The sequence below is a fragment of the Apteryx mantelli genome, chromosome 4 (assembly GCF_036417845.1).
Source record: "Apteryx mantelli isolate bAptMan1 chromosome 4, bAptMan1.hap1, whole genome shotgun sequence".
In the NCBI taxonomy this organism is placed as follows: Eukaryota; Metazoa; Chordata; class Aves; order Apterygiformes; family Apterygidae; genus Apteryx; species Apteryx mantelli.
In genome coordinates this window covers 76,024,949-76,046,181 of record NC_089981.1, presented here as the reverse complement: position 1 = coordinate 76,046,181, position 21,233 = coordinate 76,024,949, and the positions used below count along the sequence as shown (strand labels likewise).

The following is a 21,233-nucleotide window of genomic DNA, read 5'->3' as shown; positions in this document are numbered from 1 at the left end:
TAAATTCAGAACCAATTTTATTTGGGTAGGTGTGAATGAAATAGTCCCATTTATAACCAGGATGTAAATCACAGTAGGTTTTTACATTCAGACTTTCACACTTAGAAAATATATATATTATGTACAGGAATCTGCAAATAGGTGTAAACATACAATACTTTAAGATACCAGTACATTCCAAAACAAAAATATCAGCAAGGCAAACACCTCAAAATGATTTCAGTCATCTAGCATTCAGAATCTCTTTTAAATAAAGTAGCTTTGATGCTTAACATCAAGTGTTGTTTTAATTGTTAATGAAAATGAAGCTTCTTACTGTAGATGAGATTTCATGGTATCTGGCTATTCTGATACTCAAAAATAGGCACTGATTTCTAGAAGGAAATTTACTTCTTACTGATATAATTGAGCCAATATGGCTGGTTAACATTTTTGCTAGTACAAAGTAATCCAGTGCTGGAATAACTCGAGACAATTTAGACTTCAGTCAAATGTATAAAGTTAGAATAGATACTGCAAAGCTAATTAAAATCTAGAAGCCTATATAACTCACCATAAACAATACTGCAAACAGATCAGCTAAGTTTCCATTTCATGGTCTCATTTCTTCATCTAAATTATACAAATTATCCTCCTCTTCATCTTTACAATGCAGTTTTTGGCTCACTACTCCTGCCTAATCAACACGAAAGGATACCATGCAAAAGTTACCTCATGCTATCTCATCCATGTAGCACGTCCAAGTCCTGCTACAGGTGGCATACCAGGTGGTGGAATTGGAGGTGGTACAGGTGGCTGTCCACCTGGAGGAACGGTAGGTGGGGGATAACTAGCTGGTGGCATTCCCAGCCCTGGAGGTGGATGAGGTGGTACTGCATGAGTTGGAGGCAGTCTTGGAGGTGGGAAGTTAGGATTGTATGTAGGTGGAGGAGGATATCCAGGAGTAGGAGGTGGGATATTGGGTGGAGGGAATGAAGTGGGGGGTGGAGGAGGAACTGGTGGTGGAGGGTTGGGAGGGTAGACATGTGGATGATATGGTAGGTGAGTTGGTGGTCCATAGGCCGGTGGCAAAGCTCCGTATGTTGGTCCTTCTGTTTTCATCATTGACTGAAGACTTTGATAACCCTCTCCTGACATGTAAGAATTTGTAGTAGACATCCCTGTAATATAACTGGTTGGGGGTGGGGGTGGGGGCCGATGTGGCAGAGGTGGAGGTTGATGTACTGGGGCAGGATGAGCAGGGGGAGGAATCTGGACCTTTGGCATATCTACTGAGTCCACGGTAGTAGTTTGCTCTGCTTCTCCCATTGAAACTGAAGTTGTCAAAGGAGGCTTGCGCTCTGGAACACAAAAAGTTTCGTTTATTTTTCTGAAGGGTGGTGGCAACAACAACATTGAATACTCTTCAATTTTCCTCCAATAAACGCATCCAAAGAGGACTCCACAATTCTCTAAGTCTCTGTATGCCATCCAGTTAGATCTTACTAGGTCACTATAAAATTACTAAGCTGCAGACCAAAGCTCCAAGGTCAGCTTTTCCCATTTTAAGTTACATTTTTTTTTCCTTATTACTGATTTTCTTACAACTTAAATATTGTTCTACAACCAGCAGAAGTTAGCAGACTGGATGGACAGAAGCACAACTAGCAGATTTTAAAAAGTCATGGGACCCAAGATACTCAAAATCTTCTGATCAGTGTTTCAGTCTTGTGCAGTCCATGCCTCCCTTCCATCTCTCTTATACTCCAGAAGGTGGCCCGGGATTAGTCGCTGCACTTCACTTGCCTCAAATGTTCTGAGGTACTATTTGAGAATATGGGCCAAAGTCTCAAGTCTTTAACATTCATTTCTAAATCTGTTTATCAAAAACAGGGCTGGGGGGAGGGGGGGAGGGCAGGAAGCGACACACTGAGGATGAAGAAAGAAATTGGTATAGGTTACTTGGGACATGAAATCTGATCAGCTTTGATCCACTGATTAATTTCAGGGAGCTCAATGTACAACAGCCCAGGGAAGTTCATAAAAAGGTCAAAATTTTACAGAATTGTACTTAGCCATTTTCAAGAAGAATGTGCATTAAGCTGTCTTCTCTAAATAAGGGAAGCTAGTTGCCTGCACTTATATAGGATTTACCCTATATAAGCAGTCATAGTTTTAACAGCAAAACTGCCCCCTAGAACAACTACATAATTAGATTATGCAAGGTGGGTATTCTGCCTGTGGTACCTACAATTTCAAGAATTTGTAGCTCCTAAACTGTAACAGGCAATTTGCTCATTGCCAAAATCTTTCTGAATATAAGATACGCATTCAAGATTTATTAATTGAAGGAATGATGAACGTTATCTTAAACCCAAAACCCCAAAATCACACACCTTCATTCTTAATTGGATTTTAACAAATGGGGAAAAAAGTGGTCTTACTATATTTCAGAGCATTGTTTCTCTCTCTTGTTATTCCCTGTTAGAAGCTTTCATCTTGCAGTTACATTATGAAGCATGCTCTATAAAATATTTGTGTCATATCTATGGGTCAGTGGAAGGACAGCTAATGTGTCAAAGCACTGGAAGCACATTTTTACAACAGTAAAATTTATTTTGCAAACAAGGCAGGCATGAAGTGTTAAAAAGTTCTCTGGCAGATGAAAGCCCTCTTTTGGGACATAGCCGAGATAAAGCATACCCCTTTTGTTTAAAAGGGTTACACACCTGCAGAGTTTCTATAATAAAGATGTAACATGCAGGACTTCAATAGGACAGTTAGAAGCTAGTGCGATAACAGTATGGCATCCTTTTAAGGACACAAGTCCCTTTTTGCCTGCTAACCACAGTTAGTTTATTTTTCTAGGCCTTTAACACTCAGAGCTTTATTTTGCCTTTGTCCACATAGTATATGCTCATTTCCATCATAACTTTTTGGTCTTGATTTGAAAAAAGTGTGCTACAAAGATGAAATGCCCTCCAAAGCTTATCTGCCCAGTACTTTTACATGCCAAGCTGATTAATGAAGGCAACAATCCCTCTCCTCACACCACTACCACCATCTGAATGAAAAGCAAAGCAGTAAACTGCAAGAGAAGCAGTGTTTAAGAAATAAAAGCTTACCTGGAGGCGGATGCGCAGGAGGTATTGGTGGATGCGAAGTTTCAATTTTAGGAATTTTAGATGGTGGTGGTGGTTCTGAAAAACATTTGAAAGTTCCTAAATTGCTACTGCACTGTAATACGTTTGAACCAAAGTCCATCTCCAGCCTCATGCGAAGGGCTATCATTTATCATGTTTCTCTATGCAAAGTGCAGTGGACACCCTATATACTAGGCACATTTAATAAATTTAACTAGAATCAAGACCTTTGTATTAATAAAATGGCATCAAGTATCACATACCAGTCTGCCAGAAAAACATAGGCTTACAAATTCAAGCTATGTATTTTATAACTAGAGATAAATTGTCCCAGTAACAGTATGAAAGTGCAGATCAGCATGTGTAGTTGTCTAGCAGAAACTGGAACTTGTCAATACTTGAAGTAAGTTTCAGGAGAAGCTGAACTCTTATGCCCTGCTAATGGAACATGTGTCTAGATACCAAACAGAGAAAGGAAATTACACAGGAGAGAGGTGGGAGAAGGGACAGCTCTTTGGAATCTCTCTGCAGAGCTAGAGAGAGAGGACTGCCAAACTTACTAAGGAAAGATTACAGAATCAAGTCCTAGCTATCCTGAAACAGACTATTACAAAAAACAGCAAAAGAAAAAAAACCCACCATACCAAAAGAATTGGATGGGATCACTATGGTGAAGTATTTCTTAAGCTAGGCTGTGTATTAATACAAAATGTTTTTACTGGCAGCCATGCCAACAACTGATTACTTATGTCACTGACTACTAATAGATTTACTAGTCCAGATATTCAATGACATGGCACCTTCAGTGGTGTCAACATCTCACAGCCTGCTGGAGGACTACTCCAAGTGATACGCTGAATTGTAAGTTGAGATGCCATTAGTTTAGCAAGACAGCTACTGAACAGACTGTATTAAGGGACTCTTGGGGAACAGCTATACTACATTTTCGTAAGTGTTGCAGTTAGGAACATTAAAAATAGTTACAGAACATATTTAAGGATGCAGTATTGGTATCAAATAGTTTGGATGACCCCAGCCTGCAAGCAGGTGAGCTAAGCACACATCAGCAAGTGACTCAGTCTGGCTAACAGAGCAATTTTGCTTACACAAAATGAAAGGAATCATTAGGAAATATTGACATACCTGTTGTCTTTGTTTCTTCTTTGGGAGATACAGCCTGTTTAAAATAAACAAAAGAAAACAAGACAACATGACAACCACTGCAAAATACAAAGCATTTCAAAACAGTAACAAGAAAACCAAGTAGGAAACAACTTTGGCCTGTTGAAGACTTTTTGTACAGATCTGACTAAACCAGAACCAGTTTCCAACTCAATCCTCCTCCCAAAAGAGGGGGAGGCACACCCTTCATCTGTTTTTGTATTTTTATGAGAAGGCTATTAATGCTCAGCAATACAATACCGAACAAACCAATAAAATCACACAGAGAGCCCAGCTTAAGAGGAAGAATGAAGAGACTGAGAAAAACTACAGCTATTTTAAATACAGTATTTCCTGCTGTTCTCATTGTTGAGTATTACCATCTCATTTAATTTATTTATAAATCTACGGCAGATAAATCACAGTCCAGTAAATTGCTCGCTGAGCTGAGAGCAAGAGACTTGGTCTCTGTTCCTGATTCTGCTACTGACCTGTCATTTGACCTTTGTCAAAACCACTTCAGGCCTTTATGCTTTATTTACCAGGACAGGAGGATGGTGAAAGTGTTGCTCAGCATAAAGCTGAGCATTTCAGGTATTTCAGAAGCCTTCAGATGGAAAGCACTGTATAAAAGCCAGATATTATACCAGAGAATATTTATGCACACTGAGCAAAACTCACAAAACTTCACATCGCTCTTCTGATTACACGTGTTTTTTGTTTTGTTTTGTTAGTTTTTAAAGAGTCACAGACAAGGGAGTTTGAGAAGTCCTTCCCAGCTTGCTTACTCCAACTGAGATGGCTAGCTCATGGTCTTGGAGAAAAGTGGAAAACCTTTCAGAAATTTTTCAGTACAATAAGCTCAGTTACATATGTATTTAAAAGTAACTGTAAGAGTCAAGGAGATGCAAAGCCTTCTGAATGAAAGGTTTAAGTTACTATTTACCTCCAGTTGTTTTACCTCCACAAACTGTTGTTCAGTTCACATCACTTTAGCTTCTGCACCAGGAACCGATTCACATTTCACTCGAATCTGAACTGTGAATTTTCATCTATTCTGTTGAGTATTCTCAAGATTTTGGCTGTCCAATGCAAAATTACTCAAGGCCTGCCTGAGGCTATCTCATTCTTGCATTCCTTAGAAGTCATTTCAATTCATCTCCCATCACCTTCCTGTTTTGTTTTGTTTTTTTCTTAAGGTCGGTCTTAATCTTTCTATTCCAAACACACACACTTTTCCTGATGACTATGCACAGACTCATTTGCCGCCCTCATTTTATTCAGGCTCTCTGCCTGATTTTCCAAAACTAGTTTCCTTGTCTGTAAAGACTACACACAAATATTATATCTCCCCTGCACTTTCAAACAGAAACAAGTCTCCACTATTTACTTTCAGAACTTCCAAAAAAAATCACTTATTTTGTGCAGCCAAGTGTTTACTTCAAGTGGCAGACAATTCAGTTATCGTGTACTTGTTTACAGGCAGCAGTGTTAAGAGAGTAATGTCAATGAGGCACGCTGTTAGTACGGAACAAGCAACTGCAGCCAAATATGAGACAGCTTATGTAACAGGAAAACAAAAATCAGTTTAAGCCACACTTATGCTAAAGAAGAAAGAATCAAAAACAACTCCAAAGCCTATCAAAATATAAAGCACTTCTCTAAAAATGGCAGTTGCTAAACATTTTTCCTCCAGTAAGTTTGACATGGTCATTTTAGCCAGGTCTTTGCTTTCTAGCAAAAGTGTAGTCATATATGAAGAGATGAGCTTTTTTTTTTCTTTGTACTGAATACTGTATTGTTTGCATTGCTACAGCCATGACATCTCAGTCAAAACTAATGATTTAATAGCATACTAGTTACTATTTAAGACTTTCATAAGCTCAGTCCACACCCTAATGCAACTGTCCCCTTAGTGCTGTTTCTACAAGCATTAAAAATTGCTCCAATTAACAATTTTTAGTTTTATCAAATTAAATATACTTTCTACATCTAATAATTCACCAGTATGTTTTAATGAAGTCAACTGAACATTCAAGGGTTCTTCACCACCAGAGATGTAGAGAATGTGCAGATGCTTTAGACATCTGGTATGGGTCTGTAAATCAGGGGCCAATGCCTCAGTTGCTTGAAAGTAGAGGATATAGAATTATCAGAGCTCATGTAAATGGAAAATCTGGCCTCCAGGAATAAAGCATATTTGTATTCTATACAAACTGAAAGAGAAATCTTGCAAAGCCCTATTTACAAAAAGAGGCAAGCATTTTTAATAAGGTGTACAGTTTGCCAACTAAAGAACATTTTAGAAGCGCCAAGTAAATCTTTTAAACACTAAACATCTTGCTCTCCCTGACTGTTTTCTGGAACAATAATGAGTTCAAATCATCACATTTTCTTTTCTCATGGTTTGCGCTGTTCTCCTACAACACTCATCCTGTGATTCACCTTTTACTTTATACTTGCTCTAGATGTCTAGAGAGTATCCACACTTATCTAACTGTACTTTCTAATTCCTCAATTATTAGGTAGTGGACTTTAATCTCCAATTTCAAGAAAAGTTAAGTTGCCCAGAGATCCTGAATAGAGGTGACTATTAAAGCACAAACAGTCTCTATTCATGCAGAAGGCATCACTTCTTTCTATCATTTAAGGAAGTTCATTAACTCATAACATTGGAGAGGGTGAAAGAGTAGAACTGTGAAGGTAGAACATTAGAACAACTTACAATCAAACAGATGGACACATACAAAAAATTCAAATGATTTATGGTTTCTGACGTGCCAAACTCTCCTAGGCATATTTGTTCAAGACAAATAAGAAAAGAGTTACTTGCCCTACAGATTTGACAACCCAAACAGAATTTGTGCCAAAGGTGGAGTTTAAGAAGAAAGACATACTACCTATAAAGAGCTCTCCCAATTGCTAAGGTAGTTAACACATTTTATCAGCTTTCTATCCTGAACAACTCTAAACGTCTTCAGTGCAAGAACTGCACATTTGCTGCAATTTTTTTTCTCTAGTAGTAGGCTATATCTTGTATAAAAACACCAAGGTTTTAGAGATTTTCATTTTTCTCTTTTCGGGAGGCTGCTATCAGGAAGATGTTGCACTCCTCCTATCCCATTCCAGTGCATTATTTTTTGTTTTTTCCTGTTTCTTTTTCTTACCATCTGTCATCTAGTTTGGGCATACGTTGATTACAACAAGAGAGAACATAAGCTGTACAAAATTTATTTCCTAAATGGGCTTATTCTAAAGAGCTTACTTTTGAAAACATTCCTCCTACTATGTAGATGTGTGAAGATTTGGGTAACACTTTTACACTTTTTTTTTGGTAACTCGGAAGTGAAACAAACACGAAAAGTGTAGATAAAGGTTCAAAATCTTCATTTGGACTTGATGACTGCAGATAAGCACACAGAGTACTTGTGATATTATCCAACTGCCAACACGCTTTCTTATTTTCAATGATTAGGTGATAATACAGACCATAAAATGAGACTTGAATGTATTTTGCATTTGTAAGCTTCTACTGCTTTTAGATTATTTTGGAAGACTCTTCCTAACCACAAGCTCAAGAATTTTGACATACTTTTTAAAAGTCACCTTCCTCATATGTTTGTAAACAAAGGTCAAAAAGTCAAATAGTGTTTTCATCAACATTGTACATCTTGCTACATTCAAGTATGGCAGTTAAAAACAAATATCGTACATGAATCTGACACGGCACAAGAGACATTCCCTAAATCAAGCCTGCTCAATAGCGAAAAAAATTTTGGTAGCACAGAACCATCAACAGAGTTAAAACCTTAACAGTTCATGCTCACTAACAAGTCAGTTCACTGGGCTTGCCTCAAGTGGAATGAGTATGTGGTATGCCAAAACTGTCAAGACTGTTCTGCACTTACATACTTGTGTACAATCAATAGAAGTCTGCCACACAAAATTATTTACTAGCCTCATTTTTAAAGGAAACCACAAGTTTGCTGCACAGTGCAGCCTTTAACTCAAAGAGACGTCAGATCAGCACAAAAATAAAACATAAGTTACAGTTTACTAAACTTACTGCTGGTCTTTTAATCTGTCTGGGAGGACTTGACTGGGGAGAGGGCTTTTTTGATTGTTGTGCTTGTGTTTGCTGCTGCTGCTGCTGTTGTTGTTGTGCTGACTGCTGCGACTCCTTTTGTTGCTGAGTCTGTGACTGCTCTGAACCCTGGGATTGCTGCGATTGCTGTACTGTAGGTGCCTGGGGTGCAGATTGAAGAGATGGTGGCTGCTGCAGCTGGTGAGGAGTATGATGAGGCATCTGCTGCTTCCCTTGTGAGTATAGATCCAGAATCTGGTGACAGATGTCTAAAAAAGAAAGTTCAAACATTATACATCTGTAACGTACAAGTGTATATTCAATATAACAGTCAAGTTTTTTACTTCAAAAAAATCCATTGAAAATTCACTACAGATTTTTTTTTTAAAGATTATTTTTCAATTTACTTTTGTATTTTTGAGTTCCTTCTGCCTATGCTGAATAGATGTATATGCACACCCTCCAGAAGAAGAAGAATAAAGTGTCTCGGTATTAATATATTGCATGTCATTACTGTGTGCTTGGAGAACTTATTAACAGCGACACAGTAAACAAGACAAAGAGTAAATGTTAAAAATATATGTCTAATTAGGTCAGTCAATAAAGTTTCAGGAGCAAATAAATAAAGAAATCAGAACTAGTACTAAATCCTTATCCCAACACATTGGGAACAAGAAATCTGTCAGAGATCGTGTAAGACCAACTGATAACAGGGTGCAAGAGCAGCACTCAAGGAAGACAAAACCTTTACAGGAAAGCTAAATGAGTCCTTTGCATCTGCATTCACTGATGCAGTAGCAGAAAATGAAGAGATATCCATGCTACAACCTTCTTTGGCAGGGATTTAGCAGAAGATCTGGCTTAAATCGAAGCAACTTTGAATGAAGCTGCAATGCAAATACAGCACGTAATCACTTATTAAAAAAAAAAAAAAAAAAAAAAAATCACCAGAACTGGATGGTATTCACCTAAGAGTTCTGAAAGAAACCAAAGTATAAAATATCTGAATTATGAACAGCAGCACATATCCTTTTGCTTAAAAATTCCTTAGTATCCAAGATTAGATAATGACAAGCATGACATCAATTTTTAAAGAAGGCTTATAAAGCAGTTTACAGAATTATAGATGACATCTGTACCAAGTTAGTAAAAACTATAATAAAGACAAATTAGTGGCCACTTAACCACAATTTACTTAATGAGGGTCAGGAGAGGTCCTGCTTTATGAACTTCCTGAAGTTCTCCAAAAAGGACAACAAGCACATAAATGAGTAAGCCAGCTGATACAGTCCTCCTAGATTTTCAAAACAATTGACAGAATCCTTCAAATACTTTTAATGACACTAAGCGGCACCAGAATAGGAGCAGAGGGCTTAGCTAATAAACTGATTTAAAGAAAGGAACAGGGTTTCAGTAAGTGATCATCTCTTGCGACACAGAAGAACCCAAGCTCTGCAGCAGTCTGTGTTGGGATCTTTGCTGTCTTAGATTAATTGGAAAAGGGGTGACCAAGGAGGCAGCAAAGTTTGCCAGTGATGCAAAGTTATTTGAACTAGCAGGATGACAGCAGACAATGAAGAACTACGTCTAAATTTTTTTGCTGCAATTGGGCAATAAAGTTGCAGATGAAATTCAGTGCAGAAACATGCATAGTATGCACATGGGGAAAATGGTCCTACCTTTATATATAAAATAACAGACTTTGAGCAGGTCATTATGTTCAAAAGCAAGAGTTTAGAGTTAAAACAGGCACTTCAGTGAAAACATTGGCTCAGAGACCCACAAAGTCAAAAAACAAATCAAACCACAAATGACCAGAAAAGAAGTAAAGAACAAATAGAAAACATTCTACCACTGTACTGTACATGGTACTGTGTACAAACCCATGGTTCCTCCATAATTTGGGACCAAAATCACATATATACAGTACTCCTCATCTCAAAAGCATGAGAAATAGAACTGGAAGAGTTCAGATGGACAACACAAATGTTCAAAGGCAAGGAAGGATTTCCATGTAAGTAACGTTCAAAGAAGCTGGAATTCCTCAGACTGGACACTACTTAGTGGATATGACAGGTGCCTGCAAAATCATGAACGGCATGGGGAAAGCTGACAGGGATAGAGTATTTCAGTACGAGAACAAAGGGCCATGAAACAAAGCTAGTAGGAGTCAGGTTCAAAACAGAGAGAAGGTGGTGATTCTTAATGAAGCAGGTAACAGACTTACAGAACTCATCGACAAAGATGTTATGAAGGCAAACAGTTTACTGGCATTCAAGAGGACACAGGACAAATACTTGGAATAGAGATCTACTGCAGGTTACTAATTAGTTGTTGGGCTGATTAGCTGCATCAGGATCAGGCTCACAAAACCATCCAGACCAGATACTGAGACTCTATTAGGGGAAATATTATAAATGTTATTCCTTCAGCATCTACTTTGGCCAGTACTGGAAATGAACTGGATGCGACTGTTGGTCTAAATCAGTACAGCCAATCTTACGATACTGAGCAACTAGTATCCTAATTATTTGTGTCACAGGATCATTAATCCTTAAATTCAGTGCTGTCAAAAGCCAACCACTGGACTTCAAAGACCAAGACACAAGAAAAAATTCTTGTGATCCTGTGCAGAATCTTACAGGGTATGAAATTCACAACAGTTGTGGTAAAAAGATTATCTTTTTGTTTTAGGCAATTCTGACAGAAGGATTAAGTCTAAAATATAGTGTGTTCCTCCATTCAGAAAAACAATAGTCTGCACAGGAGAAATCCCACTAGCTACCCTAAAAGAAAATGTGATGGATGAATTTACGCCTTTCAGATAACATGAAGGGAACAATATTAAGATTCTGTAATGATGAAAAAGATCCAGAATACATACGCTATTAGAAACCACGGAATCTATTTCTCAGTCCTAGCACAGCATAAGATATGAACTGCTATTGCAGCCCTAGTATAACTCTGTTAAAGAGGTTGATCGTCAATGAGAAAACCACTGGAAACTAGGCTTCATTAGTTCCAGCACTTAACTAGCTGGGCTATAAACTAAATAATTAGTAAAACAAATATTGACCAAAAGACTAATCATGACAATCAAAGATGCTTCCAGACTAAGCCAGTCTAAAAAGTTTAATTATGAATCTGGATAGGGTATAGCATATGTATTCTGAGCTGCATACTCTACACGATTATTTTTGACTCAGATGCAGAGAAAAAGCAGTTTGAATTTACCTACGACCCGGATCACAGAGTCAAAGGAAAAAATTCATTTGTTTGTAGCAAGTGTTCCCCATACCTTCCAGAACATCAACAGGAACGTCTTGGACAAATTGTTCCCACCATCGTCTGTACATTGGCTTTGATGTCCATTCTTGTATTTCAAACTTACACAAACGGCCTGCTAAGTACATAACTGCAACAGCTATGATTTCTGGTTCCCATTGCAGTGACAGTGTAGTGCAGAGGCTAGAAGATATTAAAAACAAACAAAAAAAACCCCCACAGACCTGAAGATAATTCTGATTGTCAAAGTACAAAATTTTAATGTATAATAGCTATAACTTACAGGGTATAAACTATGAGTACAACTTAAATGGAGAAAACTAAAAATAGCCTTGTTACATAAAACAGTTTACAAAACTAAGCTGTTCTGAATTACTGCTACCACTAAACAAGATAATTTTAAATATATAATACAGAGAGCACTTGCCTGCAGCAGTAACACACCACTTACGTAGAGCTTTAAAATAGGAAACCTTAACACCACATGAGTGTGGAAGAAAGGGAAAAGATAACACAATATTTCAAGTATGGATAGCTATATTCCACTATGGTCTTCTGCGTGGCATTAACTAAATACAGTATTCATGTTCTTTGCTACTGAAGTATGCTGCCACTGCATTTCACTGGTTAGGGAATGACACACACATTTGAATTTTAGAGTTTAAGTGTTCAAGTGTTTTCCAATAAATTATAGACAAATAATTAAAAAAAAAAAAGAACAACAGCCAGGACGAACTTGTGAAGAAACTTGACAAGCTGTAAGTTTTAGATCAAGCTGTAAAAAGGTTCTCCTTGAGTAGCCTTTGTTATAATTAATGCTGCAAAGTAGCTGATATTATTGGTATTAAATGCATTCAAGTCACAATCTCACAATTTAAATTACAAAATTTGTTTTTCTTTTTGTGGCAACTTAGCTCTTCTGTAGATTCCATAATATAAGATCTGCTTAAACAATCCTCCCATTAAATTAAAACAATTTCACATCCAGCTAGCCAGTTAAGTTTGTGCCAATTCACTGATGATTTCATTACTATGTCCTTAAATGCACCAAAATGCAGTCTTCTCTTCTTTTTTAAAATGCCACTACACATGCAAAAATGATTCCGCATACACTCACATTAATTGATGTGATTCTTTTATCAGTATTACAAATCTGTCATTCAAGAAATTGTAAATCTACCTCTAAAAACTGTATTTCCACTAAATTTAATGGTTTATTATTGCTAAAAAAATTGCTAAACCACAGCCTATACAGTGGTTTAAATCATTCTTCTCTTAGTGGGCTACAGATGACTCAAGGCAAATGAGATACTTCAATATTGGAGCAATCAAGCCAGCAATCACCAGTAAAAGCACAAGAAATAGCTCTTAAAACACTGATTTATTATTATTATTACCTTCATGATATTTACTTGGGGATGTATTACAGTTGCATAAGAACAAAATCCCCTTTTCTAAGGGCCTGTAGTGCAAAGTATAGGATTATTTTTCCAGGATCCTAGAAAACAAATACACTTCTAATATGGTGCCTAGTAAGCAAGCACAAAACAGCCTCACAAGAACAGAGAAATGTTATTTGAAACAATCACTCTAGCTTCACATTAGCATTTTCCTGAAATGCATTTTCTGGAATTAATTATTAAACACCACATAAACCCAAGTATAGTAGTGTCCAAAGTTTGATGGATACAGAAAAGTTTTTCCTAACGCACTTTACAGTAGTAAGAGCCAAACCATACATTTTTCTTCCTAAGCATCACCATTGGTAAGAGAGACAGAAGCTGAAGTATACATCTACTGGCACACAAACATGCTAAACAACCTTTTGCTCAAACTAATTAGGGCAGGTTATGTGGTATTATTTGTTATGCAATCCAATAATCTATTTGGGTTACATCTACAGATTGAGAATTTGGACCCACATTGGGCTATTTAATGTTAGGCATATGAATAAAAATGCACCTCTTTTTTAATGGTGTTCTACTGAAGGCTTCGCATTTCTGAAGAGTTCGGCCACTTCAATACTGTCTTAAGAACTTGCTACAGAAAATAATAATTACACTTAACTGCCGTCGGTAAATTAACTTGCCCAGCTCTGTAGAATTCACCTTAGCAGAACTGAAGTGCGTAAAGTTCTCTTTTAAAATGCCACTACACATGCAAAAATGATTCCACATGCACTCACATTAACTGATATGATTCTTGTATCAGTATTACAAATCTGTCATTCAAGAAATTGTAAATCTACCTCTAAAAACCGTATTTCCACTAAATTTAATGGTTTATTATTGCTAAAATATCCCATTCTTCTTTTTCAAAGTTGACCAACATGACAGAATTGAAAACAACACTGTTTATAACCAAGAATCTATGACAATGAACCATGGAAACTGAATGGTATCTTGCAGTAATTTCTTTGCTCAGAATGAGGAACATGTCCTGAGCTGGGCAAGAAGCCAACTTCTATCTGAAGATCTATAACGTGGTTAGGTCTTTCCAAACAATTTTTTTTTGAACGTAAGCATTAAATCCTTCCCACAAAATGTTATAGGTTTTAGGGGCCTACTCCTGTATTCATCATGCCCAATGAAATACCATGCGTGAAAAATTGAAATAAAAACTGAAAAATGCCTGTATCAAGAAATACGTCAGCTGGCTTCACTATTTGCAGAAAAATCATGAGCATTTCCTCAAAAAAATTTCTGAACCCCAAATAAACTGAAGAACAGTAACTATTTCATTGTCAGAAGTTGTTGCCAGAAGTTTCTTACCTGTCATTCACAAACGTCCATGCCATTTGAACCAGCTTCTGAATTTTATTTTTGTCTCCTGAAAAATAATCAGAAAAGTTACAATAAGTAAAGTTATTAGAAAGGACAAAAAGTTTGGAAGAGAATACCTCCCACTGTTAATGTTAATTATCACAGATTAAGAACAAGCATTACTTGCTCACCCTGTAATATTTTACCTTTGAGTTGTTTGGCATACTTGAGAAGGAACTGGTATGGATGCTCCACTTGCAAATCAAACTTTATTGTTTGTAGTAATATTCTTTCAAGGACCATCACTTCTTCCTAGAGAATGTAACAAGGTAACTACAATATTACTCCTTCTTTTACTCATATTTTATGTTGGCATAAAGTATGACTACAGAACACCTCCAGACAAACACGTGCCTGCTTTTGCTTGATTAAGGTATGTCTCCAAAGAGAAAATAAACTTTTCCAACTTAAAAATTATTTTAATCACAGATATTCTTTCTTCCCCCTTTTTCTTTTTTTTTTGCGGGGCAGGGGGAGAGGGAGGAAGTGGTGTTCAAAACTTTTTCTCCATGGAGTAAAGAACTGAAACAGATACAGCACAGAAGCGCCAAATGTAGAAAACCATGGCAAAAAAGGAAGCTCCCAGCACATTTCTCTCAGTGGTTTCACATTTTTCTGTCATTTATAATAAACAAATTGAGAGAAGCATAGCTTTGCCAAGCCAATTATTCTGAACAGGAAACTTCCTAATACTTTGAGATGTAGTTCTTATACCTAATTTAAGATTTGCTACTAATTATTTTCTAATACCGCATTACAACTCTGTCAAATACAATTTATGTCTTGATGACATTTGTAGCTCTTGACCAAATGGACTGGTTTACTTTTACTCTCTCCCCTCCACCCCCAAATCAGAATTTGCATAATGAAATGAAATGTAAACCTTTTATACCACCATTTGCCCCAGCGGGCTTCCAAAACTACTTGTATTAGCAAGAAGTATTTTCACAGCTACATGCTGAACATGTAATTGGAACAACTGAAATTCAGCCAGTGCTCTAATGAGCGTGAGCCACCTTGCTGGAGTACAATAGGACGAAATAAAATTTCAACATTAGTATCTTTACCTTTGGATCATCTCCAAACTGTCCAAACTGTACATCATTTAGTAAGCTACGGGCTGTTTTGATTATATCTTTACATTTTTTAGGTGTTTCTTCAACTTTTCCTGCCAGGAAGAGACAGCAGGCTCCTGTTACCTAAAAAAGAAAGTGCTTTCAAGAAGCTGTCTGCATTTACAACACTATACTGTATTGCATATCTAAAAGCAGTGTCAGCTTCCATTAACAGATTCCCAGAAGTTTCCCAGGAAAGACTTAATAAGCATATTAGCTTCTAACTTCAGTGATAATTTAAGCTTTTACATCTTCAAAGCAAATATAGATTTTGGATAATAGTCCATTATATACAGTTTTATTTCATGGTTAGAAATTCAAAGCAGAATTTGTCTTGATAGAGTATTGCCTGTCAAGCAGTTTTAAGATAGTAACTAAAAATTTTTTTTTTAGTTTTCTTTCAGCATAACAACATAATATCATAATAACAGAAAAAACTATAGCTGTTACTCTTTCTAAAGAATATCATCACCATGACATAACTACAATAGCAATACAAATACATTTCTAAGCATAAATGAAAATGTGTAAACAGGCAGAACAGCACGTTTTAAACTGTGATTATTTATATAAAATGCCTACCTTTCATCATAGGGAAAACATTATACTTACTGGAGCTGTATAACCCTGTATTTAAAGGATAATACTTATTTATTTCTAAAGCTATAACTCAAAAGTTAAACTTTCTCCAAGTCACAGTTTTTTCTATCATTGCTCTGTGACTCACGATACTGTAATACTAAAAAAGTAGACATTGCTTGGTTTAAATCAGTGATGCTATGAATAAGAGTTGTGCCTAGCTGCAGTGCCCAAGTAACCCGTTACCAATTTAAATAGCCTGTGCTTAGCACAACTGCAGTATTAAGTAATCAGTACTGTAAATACTTACATATCTGGGGAACTGTTTGAAGGAATGAAACATATAAAATCGATGGAAATAAATTATTCCAGTTGCTAAAGTATCATAGTGTCTGTGGCACAGGTTAAGGATTTTCAAACACATAAACAGCATAAAACAAATTCAAAACCAAACATGAACAAAGAAAAGCTGCATTCTGTTGTATCAAGTAACTCAATTATCCATTAACGACCAGTTAAAAAGCTCTGCAAGTAAACTAAAGGCTTTAGAAGCAAGCCACCCCCCCCCCCAAAAAAAAAGTCCCCAAAACTTAAGGCTGCATAAATACTATGATTCAGCCCAGATGCAGTTGATACCTAAAGCATCTATTGGACATGTGTAAAGTCATGACCATGCATATCTAATAGAGGGGGTCCATGCAAAGCCATCCACATGATAAAATCCATACCTGCCTCAGAAAAGGCCCAAAACAGTGGTGGGTACATGAAGAAACAGAAGAATTATCACTTCACATTTCAGTGTTTGTGTGCAGAGAGATTAGTCATTAACTACATCTATAAATGCAAATAAAAGCTAAATATGCTCCCTACTCTTTCCTTTAAGGAGAAAAGTGAAATTTCATCTTTGTCAGGTTTTATTAAACAAAGAAGTGAAAAAAGAAGTACCAAGAATGTAGGAACCGAGAAATTCAAGTGGCAATCTATAACAGACAGACAGTGAGGAGAAATTACTAGTGTATACAAAATTGTAAACCACACCTTAAACAAAAATGGGGAGAGAGAAAGAATTTAGAAGCCTCAGAGGCAAAATACACAGAAAAAGTGCAGAATTCAAAATTTAAGAACTTTTGTAGATTCATGCAGTAAAAGACCAAGTCATGCATAACTGGAAAGTCTATACCACTTTCCCTCTCTGTTACCACAGGAGTTCAGTTGAAACCTTGTTTATTCAATAAATGGATAAAAATTATGTAGAAACACGTTACATCAAAAGGCAGTTAAACTCAAGAGATCTTTGATTACTGACAAAGTAGCATCTGAATGACTAAGCACACAAAGACATTTCTAGTATGTTTTATTTTTAAAACCCCAATTCATAAAGACATTTTATACCATCATGAATTTAAAGGATACAGGCCTAAACGTGTTCCTACATCAAATATGAATCTGGCCCCCTCCCTGCGGTATCTTGCCTCAGTCGCTGGATCAAGCCCTTCTAACTGTGAAGGTGTATGTGCCAAATCTTTCTTATCCCAATACCAGCATGGCTTTGTATGGTCCAGGCTTGCCAAGTTTACAGAAGGACTGGAATTTTCTTTGTTCTCCTTCATTTATTAAAATAGAATTGTTCTTGCTTGATAAGTTTTCGAAAGGAAGTCTTCAGGTAGTAGTAGCTTTAGAACCTTTAAGAAAAGGAAAACACATGTCTTTAAAAATACCAGAAAAGGAACTTTTTTTTCCATGCTCAAAGATGAGTAATAGAAAGATTAAATCAAGTAATGGGAGTCTGTATGGTACTGTGTGATCTAAAACCATCCCCAAAACAAGGCAACTGATCACACTCAATTAGCACGTTATTTTCCTGTGTTGACTTGTATTTTGCAAATCTACATTGACAGCATACAGTTCCACAGATAACTTTTTGGTGTTTGGGTTATAACCAATGTCCATCCATGTCTCACTTGAAAGTGAGAATGAAAACTGTCTTAGCACCTTTATCTCTTTCAGGCTAGAAAACAGGGATAAGATTATTTCATTGTAATTCAATAAGCTACAGATACTATGCAAAAACTACTGTAGTCACCTGCAAGGGTTTCTGTAGTGAATGGTATAATATAAATGATATAATTCATTGCTCTAAGTATAACAGTCAGAGAAAGACCCAAATGCAAAGCTCTTAAAATTAAGCTAAGCTTAATTTTTTAATGTTTCCCTCTTTAAAGTAAAGTGCCTTTGTCTAACTTCAGAAAGTTTCTCTTTTTCAGAACAAAGGAAACCACCTTTGCTCCATATTCACATTGGTGGAACCTCCACTGTTAAAGGTACTAGTGACAGGACGATCCGACATCTGTCACAAAGAAGTGAATGGTTATTTGAAACCATTTCTAGAGTCAGTAAAACAGCCCAGTAGCACCACCACACACTCCCATCATTATTATCAAGGAAACATTATTTTTACAAATCTTGAGAGACCATTTTCTTTACATTTTATTTTGATGCTTAAAGTTGTAAACAGTTTAAAGCTCAACTAACATTAAAACTCCCTTTCTGAAAAGCAACAAGAGAGCTGCTTCTATGAGCAGCAAAAGGACTCCCAAAAGCAAAATTGTAAAAAACAAATGAACCAAAACTAATTCCCCTAAAAACACTTTCAAAGCAATCACCTCAAACTCTGCAATCAAAACCACAATAATCAAAAGCAAAATAATAAGGTTTCGGGTTTTTTTTAAACCCCTCGTGAATACTGAAAAGATCTTAAAGATTTTTTTTCTTTCTCTCCTTTCTGAACAAACTAGCTGACGGAGCCCGACCCTGGCAGCCCCAGGCCGGGGGGGAAGGCAGCTCCTCCCGGCCCCTCCGGTGTCCCCTCCCGCCGCAGACGAGGCCTCCAGTGCCCGGGCGGGCGCTCACTCCCCGCCCCCGCCAGACACTCCAGGCTCCCGGCTCCTTTCTCTCACTCTTCCTCCCCGGGCCAGGCCCCCCAAGCCACGACCCGGGGAAGGCAGGCCGCCCCGGTGCCCACACCCCATAACGCACTCACAGGCCACGCACGGGAGAGAAAACCCCACGGGAGCGCAGAGCCACTAACGACAGCGCGGCCTCCGCACCCTGCGCGCCGCCATCTTGGGAACCAGGCCAGGCCGCTCTCTGCGTCATCACGCCGGCGTCACGCGGGCATGGCGCGCGAGCAGCGAGCCGCTGCGGACTAACGGCCAATGAGAACCCGCAGCCCGCGCAGCCAATCCCGTCTCCTTCAGCGTCTGCTAAACTCGAAGAGCAGGCACGCGACGCGCTCCCGTGGCCTTAGAACTGACCAATCAGAAAGCAGGAGCGAGAAGATTGCAAGCCGCAAAAGCCAGTAAGAAGCCGGAGGCACGGATTAAATTGCAGCCAATGGGGGAGCGGCCATGCCCTTTTCCAAGACCGGTAGCGAAGGCGAAGGGGTGGTCGCTGCGGATTGGCCGCTATGGGCCCCGGAGGGGGCGGGGTCTTCCGTGTCGGCGCGGTCGGGCCAATGGCGGCAGCGGGGCGGGGTGGGGCCGGGCGCTGGGAGTGCGGGGCTCGGGCTAGCGCGGCCACCGCCTCCCGCCGCCCGCCCCCGGCAGCGGTGTCCGGCGAGAGGAGCTCGGCTTCGGCGCCGCTCGCAGCAGGCGAGGCACAGCCGCCGCCGCGCGGGAGGTAAGGCGGGGCTCCGCCAGCCCTCCTCCGCCCGCCGAGCGGGGGCCGGCGCTGGCCGCCCCCTGGCCCGGCCCGGGCCCCCTCCCGGCGCGGAGCCCCCCGGAGGGGCCTCGCCTCGCCCCGCCGCCTCCCCTTCCTGTGGGACGCGCGGCCCTTTCCGGACACCCTCCTTCCCCCCGCGGGGCGCGCGGCGCCGGCCCAGGCCTCGCCGTCCCCTTCGCTCCGTCGCCGCGCTGCCCCCAGGCGCCTTCCCCTGGGGTTTGGCCCTGCCCCGCGCGCTCTGCTCCGTGGGGGCTGCCGCGTCGCCGTCGCGGGAGGCTCGGCGCCCACTCGCGCCCTCGCGGGCGGCCGTTAGCGAGCCGTTACCCGCCGCGCGCCCACGCGCGGCGCCCCCTCCGCGCGCGGGGCAGCGCCCGCCTCGCCGCCGCCTCCTGCTCGGCGCCCGGCTCCGGCTCCGGCTCCCCCCTCGGGGGAGATGCGGCCTCCGTCCCGCTCGCCGGGGGAAGCGGGGTGACGCCACTCCGCCTCCCGGCTCCCACTCGTCATCCTGTTTCTCTCTCCCACTTACTTGCCAGAGGAGATTGGCGTGCTCTCCGCGGCCCACCGCCTGTTTGCTCCTCTGCTCCGACGTGGGTGGGTTTTGTTTAAACCCAGTCTGCGTGATTTTGGAGTGAGTGAGGCAGCGGCATTCACTTCTTAATGCTCATTTCCCTTGCCCCATCCCCCAGACGTTGATAAGAAAGTAGAGTTAAACAAATGGATTAAAACTGCTTTCCCCATGATGTAATTCCTTTTTTTATATGTGACACATTTTGAATACTCCCTACTCCTACTTCTTTAGCTTTCCAAAGAGCCTCCCATACCTCCAGTTCTCAAGATCTGGCTCAGTAATGTTTCTGCTGGTATGTGATTCTTTAGTGCCTTTCCATGGCAGGGAAAGAGCACTCTATTTTGTTTCTTTTTCTCACACAGTCTGTAACCTGCTTTTAGTAAAGGGGCTAAACCTAATAGGAAAAAGGTGACTCTTAACATTAAAATAAACATTCTGCATTTAAGCCAAGTATCATTTAAACTGCTTATCTGCAGGGAAATTGCTCCTGCACAGCCTGGGTGTTGCAACCTCTCCATATTACTACAGAAGCTGCTAAAATGGAACTTGTAATGAAACTGTTCCTCGTTGTCCTTTCCTACTCAGAGCAGGACTTGTATAGAGTTGCTTAAGCTGAGGCTGCACTTTGCATGTGTCTTTAATTCTCAACAACTTCCTAACTTCTACATTAGAGTGGCAGTTCAAAATATAGCATTTTGAAACTACTGTAGATAAGTAAGTGACTGTAGCATTCTACATGTCTGATATCTTGTCCGGGTATAAAATTGTAAGCGGGTG

General features: G+C 39.5%; 2 protein-coding genes across 6 annotated transcripts in view; one reads left to right on the top strand and one right to left on the bottom strand.

The window, feature by feature from the left end:
• Nucleotides 1–20,547, bottom strand: CCNK (cyclin K). Of its 3 annotated transcripts, none has more exons than XM_013940744.2 (11): nucleotides 20,415–20,547; nucleotides 17,582–17,850; nucleotides 16,479–16,560; nucleotides 15,542–15,673; nucleotides 14,621–14,726; nucleotides 14,424–14,481; nucleotides 11,666–11,835; nucleotides 8,350–8,636; nucleotides 4,266–4,299; nucleotides 3,105–3,179; nucleotides 1–1,340 (listed from the first exon to the last, which is right to left on the bottom strand). In XM_013940744.2, the coding sequence occupies exons 2-11, from the start codon at nucleotides 17,776–17,778 to the stop codon at nucleotides 718–720; spliced, it is 1,764 nt and encodes a 587-aa protein (XP_013796198.1). In that variant the 5' UTR covers nucleotides 17,779–17,850; nucleotides 20,415–20,547; the 3' UTR covers nucleotides 1–717. The 3 variants fall into 3 exon arrangements, with proteins under 3 accessions (XP_013796198.1, XP_013796197.1, XP_013796199.1); XM_013940743.2 differs by lacking the exon at nucleotides 20,415–20,547 and adding an exon at nucleotides 19,209–19,312; XM_013940745.2 differs by lacking the exon at nucleotides 20,415–20,547 and adding an exon at nucleotides 18,832–18,949.
• Nucleotides 19,771–21,233, top strand: part of SETD3 (SET domain containing 3, actin N3(tau)-histidine methyltransferase) — a 63,846-nt gene continuing 62,383 nt past the window's right edge. For 2 of the 3 annotated variants that reach the window (XM_067294951.1, XM_067294949.1), the window contains exon 1: nucleotides 19,773–19,846. The gene's annotated coding sequence lies outside the window, so the exon portion shown is untranslated. Of the gene's footprint in view, nucleotides 19,847–21,233 lie in introns of all 3 variants that reach the window. The other variant, XM_067294950.1, reaches the window with a different exon arrangement.